The 20,125-nt window shown below is 31.8% G+C and overlaps 1 protein-coding gene across 1 annotated transcript in view; it reads right to left on the bottom strand.

The window, feature by feature from the left end:
* The window catches only part of LOC139514450 (probable ATP-dependent DNA helicase HFM1), a 64,373-nt gene that overhangs the window by 27,899 nt on the left and 16,349 nt on the right, over window positions 1–20,125 (bottom strand). Inside the window, exons 11-17 of the mRNA XM_071303736.1 lie at window positions 18,727–18,885; window positions 12,827–12,870; window positions 3,582–3,738; window positions 2,111–2,249; window positions 1,674–1,775; window positions 455–600; window positions 80–127 (exon numbers count right to left, since the gene is read on the bottom strand). Of these exons, the coding sequence (XP_071159837.1) occupies window positions 80–127; window positions 455–600; window positions 1,674–1,775; window positions 2,111–2,249; window positions 3,582–3,738; window positions 12,827–12,870; window positions 18,727–18,885 (795 nt within the window). The remainder of the gene's footprint in view (window positions 1–79; window positions 128–454; window positions 601–1,673; window positions 1,776–2,110; window positions 2,250–3,581; window positions 3,739–12,826; window positions 12,871–18,726; window positions 18,886–20,125) is intronic.

The raw sequence follows: 20,125 nt of genomic DNA, 5'->3' as shown, positions 1-20,125 counted from the left end.
ATTCCACATTTGTGAACCCCACATCATATATAAATTTAGAAATACAATAATATACACAAATAACATGATATATACCTACCTTAGTCTGGTTCTTTGTCATAATAACAGCTGTTGCTGTGGTATCAAACTACAGAAATCAAATATTTATGTCAATATATGGTTACTTTTTGTAATAATGAACTCCATTAACATGCAATACAAAACCAAACTGTTGATTATTCTCTTTAAATTTTATGACATGATAAATTTGTCATAAGCAGAATATTTCACATCTACTAGAAAGAACTGATCAAGCTATCAAAATCTCATATATACAATTTTCATCCATACTTTTTGGTCAATAGCCGTTAGATGTCATACATGAAGTTAGTGGGGAACACATTTTTTGCTTGTTTTTATATCCCTTAAATTGCCCTAGCAAAAAGTGAAGTTTAAACATTATAAGGATTAATACCTGAGGTCTTCCAGCTCTGCCAATCATTTGTAATATCTGTGTATCTGAGTACTCTTCATGACAGCCCATGTTGTAGTACTGTGTAGATTTCAGTATAACCAGATGTGCAGGAAGATTTACACCCATTGCAAGAGTACTGGTTGCCACTGAAATTAATTCAAAGTAAAGTTGATTAATTTATATACATTGTAATATAACCAAGAAAACCATAATTATGGAGAGATCCAATATTTCTGCTTGTGGAGAATGTGTTGCTTTGTTATTCTCATGCTTATATACGAAATATAACTTTTTTACTGTATAAACTCAAAATCAAGAAAACTATAGTGCTGAGAATTGACTACTCATCTTAATTCACTCATAAATTATATCCTCCTTCATACACCAGTTCTAAGGCACTTAAGGTAGATTCATGGTATACCGCAATCTTGGATTGTGCTATCCCAGTACACAAACGGTCTAGTTATTTGCCTAAATCTGCAAATTTGTAGACAGATGTGCAATTTTATTGGTTAGACTGTTTATTCATATGAAGAAAACTTGCTGATTTATTGTACTATTCAAAATATTTAAACAAATACTAAACATTTGTGTTTTAGAATCATTTTTTTTCAACTAAGCCATTTGAGGAGAGAAAACTCTTGTAGTACAAAATTTATACTGGACTGATAGGGAAATTTTAAATTTTTACTTGAAGCAAGAAACAAGTTCTAACACCATTTTTTATTTTTATTTTCTTAAAACATATTATAAAACCCATCTTCTCACAATCTAATTTAAAATTCTATCTCATAGATTTCTTTTTATGCACAAAAATGTGTTTTTTTCACAATTATTCTAAGGGAATTTAGGCAATTTTCAACGACTCATAGCTTGTAAATTAGCACAGTGACTCATCGTTTATACTATACTTTTGAAAAGACCATAGGAAAATCTTCGTTTTGGCAAAGTATAAGAAAATTCTATATATATATCTCGGGAAACATATACCTATGATATTATATAAAATGTGAATTTAAATAATGTTTGAGGGGATAAAATTTATACACATATATGTGTAGTGTGAGCATAAATGTATAAATTGGTAGTATGATATGAAGTCTTTTCTTTTATTTTTTGGTGTAAGGAAATGGCAAAAATTTAAATACTTTGGCCAAGAACAAATATATAAATTGAAGCAGAATAAAAGGAGGAACAACAAATCACTCATAGTATTTACCAAGGACGAAAAGGTCTCCAGCAGCAAACAGTTCCTCCATGTATTTTCTATCTTGGATATCCATACCAGCATGGTGAAACCCAATACCTTTCATCACCAAGTCTAGAAAACAACAATAACATTTGATAATCACAAAAAGCCATCTCTTTTTCTTCATAAAATGTGATCTTTATTTTCATTCTTAAAGATAACAAATAAAAAGATAATAGATTACTTAGACTAAATAATCCTTTCCTCGGTTGATTCTTACATTTCAAATATCAAAAAGGTTTTTTTTTATTTGCTCTACTTCTGTGATAATGGTCTAATTGAAAACTGTTTTCAGAAATCTGTAAGAATATATCCCTGTGCTTCCAATCCTTGACCCTAATATTCAGGTAAAACACTCATCTTATTGAGTAAATCACAATATGTATTTTTCTGATATAAACATTTACCTCTTAGTTTGTTGTCCTTAACCATATTGGCATATTTCATTAGTTTTTGTCTTTGTTGAGCAGTTTTGATCATTGTTCCTCTACTGTCTTTGGCTAGAATTTCACCAGCTTGCTGGGTACTCTTTCTTGTTGAGCAAAACTTTTTAAGAGAAATGAGATACATTTATTAATTTAATTAATTGTGGGTTACATGTGGATTTAATATGAACATTTTCATTACATTTTATTTCATTTTAACCCTTGTCGGTCAGGGGCCGTAATATTACGGCCTTACCCAGACCACCGTTATTTTGGCACCAATGGCGCTCCATACATTTAGAGATCATCCTAATGCCATTTAATTCGTAGTGTATTCACGTTTCCTCAATCTGACACTATTGAGTCGAGGGTTGCAAGTCTTTTTGAGCTCAAATACAAACTTAAAAATTTGATATCAGACAAAATTGTTTTTTTTGGAGGGGTGGGCTTACCTTCAAGGACTGAAACACGGAGTTAAAAGGACTGAAACCTTGACAAATACTGTTAACCTAAAGGCCCATAACGACTGATCGTGTTTATTATCAAAATGCGCCGAGGAAACGACTACTTCCTGTTGCAAGTCCAGTTAAAGTTCAAAATTGGAAAAAATCGGAAATTTTGTGAATTTTGGTGCAAATGACCTTCTTTACACTGATGAACCCAGATCAGTTTCACTCTAACCTAACAATTGTTGTGATAAAAGTCTTCACTGGTGTCCACTCTCCAAGTAAACTACAGATGGATGCATATATTAGCATCTCTTAACTTACAGGTCGAGAAAAAGAAAGAAAAAACGTCAAAATTGACGCTTTTTCACATGAAGACCAACTTTGGGGCAAATTCCCGCCAACCCAACCCCGTGATCCCCTATCTTAGATTTATTGCAATCAGTATGCATCAGCATCAGGGTACATCTCATTTGCATATTTTTGCAAATACTTAAAATTTAGACAAATTCTGAAAACAACTCAGCATGGTAATGGATAACAATAAAAACAATAACAATCTAATGATATGTCAGGCCTAACATATTATATTTGCCTTTCACTATTACACATCTTAGTTTATTTTGAAAGTAGCTAATTAAATCAGCTTTTTTTGTGCAAAATAACATTAAATCTTGCTACATACACATATAACACATTCCGGTATGTATAACATTTAAGATTAGAATGAATTCAAAAACATCATGGTAGAGGTCTGAAAATGTGCAGGCATTTTTCCATTTTATAGGGTTAACAAGAAATCCTGTAACTAATATATTTAAAAGAGCTTCTTCTGGCTAAAAGTATTGTTTCATTAGTCTACAACTGGCATGACAATTGTAGAAGGATTACATACATACAAATATGTTTTATCTAATTCCCTCAGCTTGACATTCATCTCATATTGTTAGGACATCATATCATCATTTTAGTTATTTTTATTATTATTATAAATCTAAATTACCCACCACTAAAGTTGGTCTGTCATCAGAATAAGTGTTAATTATTCCAGCAAGTTTGTAGTTCAGTGACATGTCAAAATGGAAAGCTGAACCTTTATGTTCATCAAAGTAAAATCCTAAAACTACTTTCCTTAATCTGACTGGCCTCAAACTATCATCCATCCTAAAATCACATTTTACAGAAATCTTTTCAATATAGTATCTTGGTTAATTTTAAGTTGAATGACAAATATGAAAATTATTTGATTTCAAATTACTAAATTTGAAACCCATGATACTAAATGAGACTGTTCTAACCAAGTTGTTATTTTTATGTCTCCAATACAATACAATACAAAAAGAATTTACTTTTTAGTTTTTTTGTTGCTTAGAGAGTGGAGAAAATATAAAATTAATATATATCTCTATGTGACAGTATGGATATTTATTGCTATTTTACAAAATTTTCCTTTGATCCTGCTAACTGATAATTTTGTTTCTCAACAGAGTGATATGAAAAAAGAATTGCTAGAAACTAAGGGAATACCTGTCAATGTCATTGGTCATCTCAACTCAATTGCTTTTCTCACTTTAGTCTTACCGGCTATAGCGAGAAAATCAATCTTGTTGAGATAACCAACGATTTTCTATAAATATCACAGAATCTCAGATATAAGCAAATGAAGCATATGTTTTGCTTTGTTGATGACCTTTCAATAATTGAGATGCAGGTATGAAGTATTTATTTCATACTTTCTATTGTATTTTCTATTTTCGTGGACGTAAATTTTTGTGTTTCCATTTTTAGGTATATTGACGCCATGTTTCTATCTAAATCTGTATTGACGAATCTTACTAAATTTATATTTATGAAGTCATGGCGTCAAACATAACAACCATGGAGGAAGCGCCCCAGAAAACGAAAAAAATTTGCAAGTTTATCATAAGATACTGTGGATTCATTTATTTTTGTGGGTATCAATTTTCGTTGATTGAGAAAAACTTCCATTTTCATGGATATTTGATTTCTTGTTTTTCGCAGAGTTCTGTGTACAAAGTTTATAGAAAATTTGTAATTCAATGAACATTTGAATTTGTGGTTCACGAAACCCACGAAAAATTGGTATCCAACGAATAATAATGAATCCACAGTATCAAGAATTTTATGTAAAATGCAAATGGTGGGAATCCAAGAAAGCCAACGCAACAAGCTATGAAGTTATTCAAACAATATTGATATTTTCAAGAACATGTTTATTAACATACTATATAATAAAATATCATTTGTAGCGATCACCAAAAGGGGAAGTGGTTAAGAACACAGTATTATTTTTTATAGGGGGTTCACTCTATACACGCAAATTTTTATTGTCTTCACTACAGGGTAAATCGAGCAAATTTCAGCAAATTTCGATGTTTTACAGGTTTCCACTTTTAGCTACGGGCTCACGAGGGTCTTATATCTTATCTTATTGCTGTGTCCACAATTGGTATTCTACGTATTTCACCCGTATCGGTGTGGACAATTCCATGTTTACATCACATGACATTTCCGCGGGAAATACTTCTATTGAGACCATACAAATGGATGCAAATTTGGATTAATGCTATGTATTGTGAAATACATTGTTCTCTGTATATATATTTTTGATGAATTGATGATCACGTTTTCTACAACATAGTTAAATGTAAGGTTTGTACACATTTATAGTCTACACAAGTCTATATTTAAAACTGAAGCCAGTGAACTGGTGCAGGGATACATGTGCTGCATAATCCAATCACATTTCACATGTCAGGGACATTTCAACCAACAAAAAACAATTGAATATTTCCTAACCTGCCATATTTATTTTTATTTCATCTAATGTCATTCATGGCCCTGGTATCATCCCGAGACTGCCCATATCGGCCTTCAGGCTTTAGCCGAGGACTGATATGGGTCGAGAGATGTTACCAGGGCCAAATACACCTTATCGCTAATCCCGGCTGACCCGGCCGCTTGAACTTTTGACGTCAACAACAATCACTTTTCCATTGTGGCGTCAGATATTTTGTTTTATGACGTCAAAATTTTACGGGAACATGTGTGATTTCCAGCAATGGCGGACAAATAGCGATAAGGTGTATTATGGAAAAGACATGCATGTTATAATCTATTTATCACATATTTAAGTTTTGCAGGAAAGAGGGGAAAAAAGTTTAATTATAACATTTTATTAAGCAACTTACTACAATATGTATAGAAATTCCCATGCTAAAGGAAAATTTCGACATCTGGTCATTCTGAACGGAGAAATTACTACAGCCAGTCATTAGGAAATCTCAGTCATGCATTACAAAATCACAACTGTGCATTACGAAATCACAGTCATGCATAATTATGAACATGAAATGGGACATCGATTAAATCAAAATGTCGTTTATTTCATTAACAATGTTTAAATATTAAAGTGTGACCATTTTTTTTTTTTTTTTTTAAACTTAATGTCATAAAAACAAGTTTAATTGATGTTCATTGTTTTGTAACGACTTGAAACGGAAATTTTTCACAGCCTTTTTTCGGGGTATGACTTTCGATTATTATCACCGTTTCATTTCCGTAGTTCAATCGTCAGAATGCAGATACATTGTATCAAGAATAGTTAAACTGTCTGATTTATTCTTCCCAGCTACTTTATATTTGCTAGATGAAATGAATTTTAATAGCATAAAATTAAGTACTTGGATGAGAAATCAGAAATTACATCTGACAGTCACAATGTCAACCAAAATTGAATGCGAAAAGAAAAGTTGAAGTTTAGCTATGAAATTCCTTTCTTCACGGTAAGTTTCTTACTCTTTGTTTAATCGAAGAATTAAAACCATTTAATAAAAATGTTATGAAACAGGCTTTTTCTGTATTGGTCCTGTTGTACAATGTAGTTTGTGGATAGCTGTATAATTTTGAATCCGAGACTCGAAGACTGTTCTTGAATGAAGTTGCCTTAGTTGGTTAGTAAAAGTATCGATATATGGAATTTTTCATATTGGCCCTTTAATATGCCATTGATATTAAAAATGGCCTCGAACAGTTGTAATGGCCCTCGGCGTTGCCTCAGGGCATAAATGAAGAGATAAATGAAAAATGAACAGATTGATGCCTGATATATTTAATTCCAAGGCCGTCAGTTGGCACCAGAAGCGACGAAGCAGCGCATGTATTTTAGGTGGGCAAATATCCACTTTTTGATATGGGAGGAGCTCTGACATCCCACGGCCTAGCTTGTCTGGCAAAACAGCTGTTGGACGTCAGAGTAATCTCCCACTAAGATATGACAAACTCGATTATCACAATAAAATCAAGCAATAGGGAGGTACACTCAAAGGTACACCCTCACCCCCATCCTTATTTTTATCTAGAAAAGGTAGGGGAGGGGTGTGGTAAGGTTGTTCTATGTTGACGATTTTCATTCATATTCACATCGATAAATTAAGAGTAAACGTCAATGAGCATGATAAGGACCCAATGACACAGTATGACTGAAACAACTTCGACCCTGGGTTCAAAGGTATTAATAAACCGATTCACCAATATAGATCTCCTTGCGCTCAAATGTAATCCTTGGTGAAGTATACAGGCAACTCCATTTACAGAAATATATACACACTTTGTCAGTAATATATTGTCATGCTTCTGCATATTCACGTTTTTTTCATGCTAAACTTCAATTCTACATGTATACAAATTTTATTACGTAATGCTATAGGAGTAAGAAAATTTTTAGCACCAATTTAACAAGCATCTTGGCCACCATCTAAATTATTTATCGAAACCATTGTGGAATTTCACTTACATAGGGATTAGTAATATAGAGTATTTTTGGTTAGTATGGCTTATTAATGGTAAGGTTCTCGAGATGTGCTTCTCTTTACATTTTTGACGGTCAGTTTAATCCCATTTATCTCAATATTATTCCGGTGTGATAGAAATGTCAACCCTGACCTATTCGTGTTGAAAGTGAAAATCTAATCTATTTGATGAACTAATTTCTTCTAAAATTAAACTGTACATGCATTATTTCTGTATTATTTGATTCACATTGCATATTTGCATGATAATGGGTTATGTATGTGTGAACTGTGTAGTGTATTGCAAGATCGTGCAAATGTGACATCAGTGAGCAATCATGTGACATTATTATTTGTAAACACACTGGCTCCTCATGTATTACGTGTCGGAATTATACATATACATTCAAAGTGCAATCAATCTTTCAATCACTATTTTATGATATTTTTGTGTCTGTTTTTAGGTTTGCATATCAGTAGACATAGTGTTTTTGTTCCTGATATGAGTTGTGATTTTTATAGAATTAGAAGGTAAGTCTAAATAAGTCATTGTGTGAGAGGGGGGATCGGAGGGGTCCTGATCCTGAAAACCCCAGCTTTAAAACATGAAATTCTGAGGTCTCACTCTGGAATAAAAAAAATATCAAATCCTGACATCCTGAACTTAAAAAACACCTGATCCTGACGTCCCGAAAAAGATCCTGCCCACTCTCATTTTACTTATAAAGTCTAAAAAGATGACTCAACTTCAAACTTTCCCTCTAATTTTTCCTATATTTTTTGAAACACTCAAACTAAATTATAGAGCATTTGCTCCCCTTGAACTCTATTTGTCCCCTTCCCCATCATTTCCCTCTTTATTTGTTAAAAAGTCTTACTCTTTAATTGATTTACAGTAACAGCTGTTTTGTGATTTTGACATGTTATATTAATTAACGTAAACTATAATTTTAATATTGAACACATTTAAACGTTCAGTTTCCATGTATTTGTGTCTTATATGAAGAAGGTTTTAGGTCGTGTTTCCTAAACATCTGATTGCTATTTGTCTGCCATGACTGGACATCACCCAGGTTCCTGTAAAATTTTGACACAATACAAAATAACTGATGCCACAATGGAAACAGGGGCCAGCTGAAGGACGCCTCCGAGAGCGGGAATTTCTCGCTAAATTGAAGACCTGTTGGTGACCTGCTGTTGTTTTTTATATGGTTGGGTTGTTGAATTGTCTCTTTGACACATTGTCATAGGCAGATCCAGTGGGAAAAATTTGGTTGATTATATAGGGTATCACTGAAGCGTAACTGGACCCCCAACCCACCCAGCCCTTATTATCCGCCACTGATTGTTGTATAACATCAATAGTTGAAGTGGGACAGATTACCATTTTAGAAAACTGGGTTTCAATGCTAGTCAATTAGAGGAATATTTGATTTTCATTGGTTGTAGATATGAAATCTTATTTTATCATGAAGTCAGATTTGATAATGACTTGAGGAATGAAGATGTAGTAATGAGTCTAACGACCCAATGTCATTTTTAGTATATTAAAATACAAAATGTATATAATTATGTGTACATATATATTACTGATATATATCACTGATTCAGTGCATGTGGCAATGGTAAATAAACACTGACAATGCAAGTCTTAGATAACATTAATATAATAAAATACGATAAAAAATCATGTCTTTTTCAGGACTTCTGATCCAACCATGTAGTATGGCACGTTATTGAGATATGGTTTTGGTTGATGGATGTTCATGAAGGACCTGTAGTACAAAGTATATCACTGGATTTAGCTCTTTGTCAAAGTGTATTTTTAAAGTACTTTGCTTTGAGCTCAGTTCATTGTTATGCAATTCATTCTTTGTGAAATAAAGATTTGACAGACAACTCTCATGCTCAAGGATTTGTCAAAGTAGTATCACCTGTATGTACAATGTAAGTAATAGGGAGGTACATGTACATGTTAAAGCATTCTATTTCGATTTGAACCAAGCAATATATTTCCATTGACCAAATTTTAAAAAACCCAAAAAACTAATTTACACAACAATGCTACTCCCGCTACTGAAAATATGATGCTATGTTGTTTTAATACACCTGTTGCATACTGATTACTCAGTCCTGAGTATAAATGGTCCTTTAATCATGTTGTACATGTAACAAAAAAATACCAGATGCTCCGCAAGGCACATTTTTATACGACTGCAGAGTTCGAACCCTGAACAGTTTGGACACAACATTCAATCTTGAATTTGGATTGTGATTAAATAGTTGACACAACATATAGGTTTCTGACACAGAATGAATGTGGTGTAAGAACTTAAACTTAAAAACTAAAAAAAAATAATTTAGACATTTATCTACATGTATTATGGTCCACTATCCAAAATCTAAATGCATGGTTAGATTCAGCATATCAAAGAACCCCAACAATATTTAAAATCAAATAAAGTTCAATTTTGAACCCTTTAGACCTCAATGTGGACCAATTTGATAACCTGGCCCAAATATCAAAAATCTAAATAAGTTCAATTTTGAACCCTTTAGACCTCTATGTGGACCAATTTGATAACCGGGCCCAAATATCAAAAATCTAAATACTTATTTATATATCAAAGAACCCCTTATATTTATTTTTTGTTGAAATCAAACAAAGTTTAAATTTGGACCAACTTGAAATTTACAAAAAATTACCAAAATAATGAAAATTGTTTAAAACTTAATATAAAGGGCACAACCTCCTTAATGTGTCAATTGAACATTTTTGTTATGTTGATTTATTAGTAGATCTTACTTTGCTGAACATTATTGCTGCTTACAGTTTATCTCGATCTATAATAGTATTCAAGGTAACATTAAAATTTCTTTAAAAATTACAAATAGGGGGCAGCAATCCAATGACCAGTTGTCCAATTCATCTGAAAATTTTGCGGCAAGATAGATATTGACTTGATAAACAATTTCACCTTCCTTTAAATGCTTTGGTTTTGAGAATTATTAGCCAAAATCTACATTTCCCCTTATTTTCTATTTTTAGCCATGGCGGCCATCTTGATTAGTTGGCTGGGTCACCGCACACGTTTTAAAACTAAATGCCCTAATAAAGATTGTGACTTAGTTTTGTTAAACTTTGCCCAGTAGTTTCAGAGGAGAAGATTTTTGTAAAGATTACAAAAATTTAGGAAAAAAATTGGTAAAAAATAACTATAAAGGGCAATATCTCCTTCAGGGATCAACTGACCATTTTGGTCATGTTGACATATTTGTCGATCTTTGCTGAAAATTATTGCTGTTTACAGTTTATCACTGCCTATAATAATATTCAAGATAATAACCAAACACGGCAAACAAATTACCAATTCAGGGGTAGCACCCCAACAACCAGTTGTCCCACTCACAAGATCTGAACTTGATAAACCATTTTACCTCCGTCAGAGTTGTTCTAAATGCTTTGGATTCAGAGTTAAAAGCCAAAATCTACATTTCCCCTATGTTCTATTTTTAGCCATGGCAACCATCTTGGTTGGTTGACTGGCTCACCGCACACGTGTTTTGAGCTAGATACCCAAATGATGATTGTGGCCAAGTTTGGACCAGCAGTTTCAGAGGAGAAGATTTTTGTAAAAGTTAACGAAGATGACAGACAGTGCTGGTGTTATATAGCCATTCTTCCCCCATGCCAGTTTTCCCCCGGGGGAAAGACTGACATGAGCCAATGTTTCCCCTGAGAAAATTTTGGACCATGGTCATTCTTCCCCCGTGGTATAAATTTCACTATATGTATATGCAAGTCTGGAAAGTAAACCGAACTGTGTTAAAATTAGACTTATTCATATACAAATTATGATTTGTTGTTAGTTTTCATTAACACAAGTCTGTTTACACATTTATCAGTCTGTCTACATGTTTATCAGTCTGTCTACATGTGTATCAGTCTGTCTATAGGTCAACTTGTCTGTCTTCCTGTTCACCAGTCTTTCCATGTGTCCCATAGTCTTTCTACATTATTAATTATTAATTGTCTATAGATATTAGAAGATGTAGTATGAGTGCCAATGAGACAACTCTCCATCCAAGTATCAATTTATAAAAGTAAAAACCATTATAGTTAAAGGTAAGGCCTTTAACATGGAGACTTAGCTCACACCGACAGCAAAGTATAAAGGGCCCCAAAAATTACTATTTTTGTTAGGTCAATGATACCAAGGGTTCACACAAGAGAATGGATGTAATTACCACATCAGCTTCACGTGTATAATATAACAGGTATATATCTATAAATACATTTGAAATGTATTATTAGCTTTTGTAATATTAAACTAATACAAAAAAGTTACTTTTTTTTTAATTCTAGCTGAGGTCTCTAATGTTATATTACAAGGCAGAAAATAAAGCTTCTCACGCTACTTAAGGGGGTATTGGCCTGGTCCTGCCCCCCCCCCCCCCCAATCCCCCATACGCTGAGGGGGAAAAGTGGGATCATGTCAATTTTCCAGGGGATTAAAAAAGCTCACTTGGCCCTGTTCTCCTAATGCTCAGATTTGTTGTCATCGTGCAACACAGTTAATAACACCACATAGGAAAAACATAGAACTCCTTTTGTCATAAGACACTGTCAAATATCCAAACATGCTATCCACGCTCATCTGTGTCCACACTTGTATTTTTGCAAAATACAATTTAAGAATAAAGTGCCATTTCCTCAATACATTATTTACATATGTAATATAAAAATTAAGGACTTTTACTCAGTCAATACTTTATGTATGGACCTGTGAGATTATATGGACACTCAAGACTTTGTCCTTGTTCAAAATAATCTAAACAGGTCCATATATAATGTATTGACCTCGTCAAAAGTCCATACCGGTAATTGATAAATATTTTTCCAAAACTGTGTAAATTGTCTAATTAAATAGGACAAATTAACCTATACTTAGCTTGTTCAGTGTTACTACTACAGGATTTTGTCTTTGTTCAATGAATTTTTTAAACTAAAACATTGATTTTTTTACAGTGAAACTACATAACAAATCTTAATTATTTCAGGGGTTTTGCAAAAGCTATAGTAATTATCAGCAAAAAATTGATATGTTTATAATTGTGAATTATAGGCAATTAAGACTACGATGTTTTTCAATTAATTTATTTGTAGATTTTGTATTGCTGATCTTTTTTAATGTTCAAAATATCAGTCCATCTATTATTGGTTAAGACATTAGGAAATATACACATGTGCCAAATGCATATTTTACACCCTTAAAAAATTATTGTGCATGTTGAAATTGTTAAAAAAAACACTGCAACTGGTCATTTTTTTTTTATCTAGGGGTATTTACCTATTATGTCTCTCTGAAACAACATAAAAAAAAGTTTTCAACAGTATGTTTGTCAGAGATATGCAAACATAATTTATATAGGATACATACTTCACAGATATAGCTGGTTCAGATTCACCTAACCATTCAGCAATCTGGAAAAAAAAGATCATGCAGAAAATGTGAAATTTAACAAATCAAATTAGTACATGTTTATCGGTGTATATATTATACATAGAAAACATTCATCTCTATTCATCCACTAAACATAAATACCTTATTCATTTAACAATTTACCTTTCTCTATACTACTTATTACATTCAATTCCCTTAATTCTTTTTATAATAAAACAAATCAAGTTTGATTAATACATGGCAGTGGATAATCCTTTAAAGATCAATGTCTGATCAGAAAAACAAATCAATAATCAATGTAATAAATCCAATGTGTAGTTGAACCAGGTCTTAAAAGTTCAACAACAAATTGACTGTTTAATATAGTCAAGAGAATTAGATAAATAGAACCCTACAAGGTAAGTGAACTTTTTTTCAAATGACAGAAAAAATAACAGATGCCCATGGACAGACAGACCCAAGACTATAACTATATCACCCTCTGCAAGAGCAGCAAGAGACAAATGAAATTTGTCTTTGGAAGCCAATGCTGAAACAAAATCAGTGAAGTTATTTCAATCAAGGGTCTTGCAATCATTAATCTTCTTAAGTTCTATAACTTTTCAACTTGCTGCATTAGAAAATGTTTTTGAAAATTGGTCATTCATATTAATCAAAATTTGCCTATGGTCACATGTTTTCATCCCACGGAATCCTAATGAGCAACTTTCGTAAAGGACTATTATCAGATTAGTTATGCCAAGTTTGACTTAAATTGGTCTTGTGGTTTCAGAGAAGATGATGAAAATGTAAATTGAGTTTCAATTGAAAGAAGAGAATGCAAAGTGATGACCAATTGCCTAGCTATAAAGGTGTCTTTAATATGGATTAAATATGGTACCCCCTACCAATAAGGTTCACAAGTATATTAAAAGTTTCGCACAACTATGAAAACTAATGCATACAACAATGGCATTTAATGGTAATTAATCATTATAAATAAATGCTCATTATTTAGAAATGTCTTTAATGCAAACTTGTTTATTCAATATTTTTTTATAGAAAAAGTACCTTTTAAATTGTTGACTGGAAGAATTGTTATAGTAAAATCAATGACAACTACAGTAACGGTAAATTATAGCATTGGCATATGGTTCAATGGACATGGAATTGTTTTTATGAACTTATCTCTATAAAATGTTGTTTGTGAGTTTGATAACTAGTGGTTTAATTTTTCCAATTTTCATAGGAAACAGATTGTTGCATAGGCATATGGTTCAATGGACATGGAATTGTTTTTATGAACTTATCTCTATAAAATGTTGTTTGTGAGTTTGATAACTAGTGGTTTAATTTTTCCAATTTTCATAGGAAACAGATTGTTGCATAGGCATATGGTTCAATGGACATGGAATTGTTTTTATGAACTTATCTCTATAAAATGTTGTTTGTGAGTTTGATAACTAGTGGTTTAATTTTTCCAATTTTCATAGGAAACAGATTGTTGCATAGGCATATGGTTCAATGGACATGGAATTGTTTTTATGAACTTATCTCTATAAAATGTTGTTTGTGAGTTTGATAACTAGTGGTTTAATTTTTCCAATTTTCATAGGAAACAGATTGTTGCATAGGCATATGATTCAATGGACATGGAATTGTTTTTATGAACTTATCTCTATAAAATGTTGTTTGTGAGTTTGATAACTAGTGGTTTAATTTTTCCAATTTTCATAGGAAACAGATTGTTGCATAGGCATATGGTTCAATGGACATGGAATTGTTTTTATGAACTTATCTCTATAAAATGTTGTTTGTGAGTTTGATAACTAGTGGTTTAATTTTTCCAATTTTCATAGGAAACAGATTGTTGCATAGGCATATGGTTCAATGGACATGGAATTGTTTTTATGAACTTATCTCTATAAAATGTTGTTTGTGAGTTTGATAACTAGTGGTTTAATTTTTCCAATTTTCATAGGAAACAGATTGTTGCATAGGCATATGGTTCAATGGACATGGAATTGTTTTTATGAACTTATCTCTATAAAATGTTGTTTGTGAGTTTGATAACTAGTGGTTTAATTTTTCCAATTTTCATAGGAAACAGATTGTTGCATAGGCATATGGTTCAATGGACATGGAATTGTTTTTATGAACTTATCTCTATAAAATGTTGTTTGTGAGTTTGATAACTAGTGGTTTAATTTTTCCAATTTTCATAGGAAACAGATTGTTGCATAGGCATATGGTTCAATGGACATGGAATTGTTTTTATGAACTTATCTCTATAAAATGTTGTTTGTGAGTTTGATAACTAGTGGTTTAATTTTTCCAATTTTCATAGGAAACAGATTGTTGCATAGGCATATGGTTCAATGGACATGGAATTGTTTTTATGAACTTATCTCTATAAAATGTTGTTTGTGAGTTTGATAACTAGTGGTTTAATTTTTCCAATTTTCATAGGAAACAGATTGTTGCATAGGCATATGGTTCAATGGACATGGAATTGTTTTTATGAACTTATCTCTATAAAATGTTGTTTGTGAGTTTGATAACTAGTGGTTTAATTTTTCCAATTTTCATAGGAAACAGATTGTTGCATAGGCATATGGTTCAATGGACATGGAATTGTTTTTATGAACTTATCTCTATAAAATGTTGTTTGTGAGTTTGATAACTAGTGGTTTAATTTTTCCAATTTTCATAGGAAACAGATTGTTGCATAGGCATATGGTTCAATGGACATGGAATTGTTTTTATGAACTTATCTCTATAAAATGTTGTTTGTGAGTTTGATAACTAGTGGTTTAATTTTTCCAATTTTCATAGGAAACAGATTGTTGCATAGGCATATGGTTCAATGGACATGGAATTGTTTTTATGAACTTATCTCTATAAAATGTTGTTTGTGAGTTTGATAACTTGTGGTTTAATTTTTCCAATTTTCATAGGAAACAGATTGTTGCATAGGCATATGGTTCAATGGACATGGAATTGTTTTTATGAACTTATCTCTATAAAATGTTGTTTGTGAGTTTGATAACTTGTGGTTTAATTTTTCCAATTTTCATAGAAAACAGATTGTTGCATAGGCATATGGTTCAATGGACATGGAATTGTTTTTATGAACTTATCTCTATAAAATGTTGTTTGTGAGTTTGATAACTAGTGGTTTAATTTTTCCAATAAAGAACAGATAGCACAATGTTGGAATTAAATGGTAAGCATAACGTTTTTCTTATGATGCACTTGATTTATTTTAAAAATAAAGTTTCAGTTTAAACAGATCGAAATTTTAATCAAGTACATTTGTAGCTCAGATTATTGGAATTGTTAGCTTTAATAAACAAAATGGCAACGTTCATACTACAGGACAGACGAGAAAACAAGGTTTCATTATCACTGTACTAATATATATTTGTTAAGGGGCCAGCTGAAGGACGCCTCCAGGTGCGGGAATTTCTTGTTGTATTAAAGACTTGTTGGTGACCTTCTGCTGTTGTCTGCTCTATGGTCGGGTTGTTGTCTCTTTGGCACATTCCCCATTTCCATTCTCAATTTTACTTTGAACATGTTTCTAGTGCTGATGATATCTTTTATATGCTGTCCTTTTCAGGGCCAACAAAAATTTTCAAAAAGATTCTACCTTTGTTGTACGGAATGAAACTGTTTGTTGAATTGCCTCTTTCAAATGCTGTAGTGTATGCATTGGTTTTTTTTTATCTGTACACTTGAAAATGTTGCATAGTTGTCATCAGAACACTAATCAATTGTTTTAATCAAATACAGTTAACCCTCTTTGTCTCGAAATTTCAGATGAGTCGAAGTTTTCACGTGGTCCCGAACTTGGATCCATATAAATGTATGTAATTTGACTCCTGATGAGTCGAAATTGGATGAGTAGAAATTTCGGATGAGTCGAACTAAATTTATGATCCCAAGGTTAACAAAATCATTAAAAGTTCATTCTTTATCTCGAACTAGTACAAATATGTCAAAACATGACCTCCGGCATTTAAATGGATTAAAGAGTTAATCTGACAATACACGTGTAATTAAATTTCCAGTCACTGACCACTGTATTGATTTATGACATGCTATTTCCACGAGTGTTTACCTAAGATTATCTTTTATATAATTTTCATAAATAATTAGTGATGCATTGTTAATGTTCATGAAAAAGTATTTAAAATGTTTACAAAACAATAAATTGTAATTTACACTAATGAGCTTGGGTGTGTATAAAGTAAGGATAATGACTTCGGTTTATGATCACCTAAAAACTACTAAATCGTTGTCTTTAATCTTGTTGTATTTTCTTTTGAAAAGAAAGAGTGAGATAAAACAAAATGAAGAAGAATCTAAATTTTCTAAAGTCTCTTGTATCCGAGAATAAACAATTTTGTCAACTATGAACGACCTGAATAACGAAAATATCGATTGGAAATTTCTCTCTCGGATAAAAGCTATTGAAAAAGGTTGTAACTGAAACTATTGAAAAAGTAAAAATAATGTTATCGTAATAATGAAAGACCTTGACATACAAGTACATCGATCTGATACCAGAATATCGATTCCCTTCCAATATTCACCCGGATTTATTTTAGCTTTACCAAGCTAAGCAAGAGTTGTTTCCCTTGTTCTGTCAAACTTCCTGTTTTCGTTTGAGTCGAACTATGTGTATCTCGAAATATTTCTCTGGTCCGGCTGACTTTGAGATAACAAGAGTCGACTATAGTAGAAACATTAATTTTCGTGGGGTTAAAATTTTGTGGTTTTGTCTTTCTATAAGATTTCATGTGGCTTTAATTTCATGGTTTCCTTAAATGTAAGTGGTACTTTATGGAGGTTAAATTTTTGTGGGGGTTTTATTTTCGTGGGTATATCCTTAATTTAAATAAACGAAATTAAAAAATTTCTGCTTTTACAGTATATGAAAATCAAATAAAGGCCAATTTACTTCTGATGTTTTTTATGCATTGTACCTCCTGTAAAATAATATTCTCAATTATCGTGAAGATATAAAAAGAAAAAGAAGATGTGGTATGATGGCCCATGAGACAACTCTTCACAAGAGACCTAATGAAATTGTAATAGTAAGTAAGACACAAATTTATATATTTTCAAATGTCAACTTGTTTGTTACTAAAGTTTCCTTTGCTTAAAGTAAGGTTAGTGCTTTTTCAATGATCAAAAATCTACTGTTAGTTCTGTATAATAAAACAATTGTGGCACCTTAGAAGCGATGAATATCAAAAATTGTCAACCTTTTTTTTTCCACATTACAATTTTTACCTTTTCCATTATAATTTTTGAGATAGTAGCCAAGCATCTTATTTGACTGCGATGTCTTACCACAATGGCCATTTTTTTGCTTGTAATATAAATTTGATTTTATCAAGATACCAAAAGAATGTTTATAGCTAATATCAATTTAAGGAGATGTCAAATATAAGTCAATGAGACAGTTACCCAACAACAAAAGTAATATAGAGTGCAACATATAGTCTCAAACAAATAACACTTGTTCTTTCAATGTGTTATGCTCTAAATTGTAAAAGTTTTGAATAAGTTAAATAAAAACCAATCAAAGATCTGCCATTGGCACCAAATTCTCCAAGCAACAAAACTTCAGATAGGAAATATGACTACTCAGGTCACTGATTAAGGACAGACACATGCAAATGTGGTGAGCTTTATTCAAAAGAGGCCTAGTGGTTTCAGAGGAGACATTATTTTAAAGATGTTCAATGACAACTAGATGCCAAATGATGGCAATATATCACAAGAATCTTCTGTACAAATTGAAATAAAAAGTTAAGGTTGGTTCACTGATAATCTGAGAGATTAAAACCTCTTGCATAAGCAAATAAACTACATGCAATAATTACATCATCAATATTGGGTATGGTAGCTGACACAGCCACAAATCGTAGTTTAGGTAAGAAATTCTCCACGGAGGATCTCCCAATTGCTGCTTGTATGGTCTTCATTCTACTTATGACTGCCTCTATGGTTGCTCCTCTGGTACTATCATTTAATACATGGATCTAAAAGTAGAATCATTTTTCCAAGAAATTTTAAAGTCTTTGCGCAGTATTTTTTGTTATATCAATCAAATATCCGTAAAATTTAGTATTCATAAATTATTTCATACTAATTTCTTTTGAAGACTACTTAAATAGAAATTCATTTAACAGTTCACAAATATTTAAAAATTATCTTTAAAAGTATGATATAATAATAAATTCAATAGATATTTGAATTTATAACTATCTATAATCCTGCTGTGTTAGCTAAATTATTTAAATCTATCAAAAACAAAGCTGTGTATGTTATTCAGATCTTTGAAAGGGTATACAATGGGACATTTCCAGCTAAGGAAATTATTTCAATTAATCAAAAATGAATCGCATATGTTATTCAGATCTTTGATGGAGTAAACAATGTGACATTCACAGCTTAAAGTTAATATTCCCTGAAGAATTACATTTATACTAAGGATTAATGCACTTTCTAGAACCTACATTTATATAACATTTACCAGAATCTGTGACCATATTATTTTTCCCCTCTATTTAAACAAAATTTCCAAGATTTTTTACAAAAAGTATATTAAAATTTTGACCTATAAATCTGATGATTTTTAAATAGGAAACTCTACTTAACATACATATTCTTATTTTTGAAAGCAGATTCTTTTTGTATTATAATTTCATTTTCTAATGTTTCTCACCATGATATCTAATATCACAAATAATGCAATAACATAAAAAAAATAAAGGACCATCAAAATTTTTGGAATGACCAGCAAAAGTTCGTTTTTCTGTCGGTCCTGGTCAAAAATTAAATTTTGCAAACTACAATAGAGCCGACTTTAAAAGTCTGTTTATGAATCTGCAAGTATAATAATCAAACGTCTTTTTACTTTATCATATAATTCTTGAAATCTCAATCAATTTTGTCATTCTGTATCATATCCTTTAAGGGTCTTAAACTTAGACCATCGGTATTGTATCACAGATCATATGGCTTGTCAATCATCTTTCACATATGTTTTTTGAAATATAGTTATATAGGACCTGTCCTAAGTCATTCAGTAGATGTCATTTGTTGATGTGGTTCATAAGTGTTTCTTGTTTCTCTTTATTTTATATAAATTAGACCGTTGGATTGTCCGTTTGAATTGTTTTACACTAGTAATTTTTGGGACGCTTTATAGCTTGCTGTTCGGTTTGAGACAAGGGTCTGTGTTGAAGAGCGTATCTTGACCTATAATGATTTACTTTT

Source organism: Mytilus edulis, chromosome 3, assembly GCF_963676685.1.
Source record: "Mytilus edulis chromosome 3, xbMytEdul2.2, whole genome shotgun sequence".
NCBI lineage: Eukaryota > Metazoa > Mollusca > Bivalvia > Mytilida > Mytilidae > Mytilus > Mytilus edulis.
The sequence above is the reverse complement of the archived record's forward strand: the minus strand, read 5'-3'. Positions and strand labels throughout refer to the sequence as shown.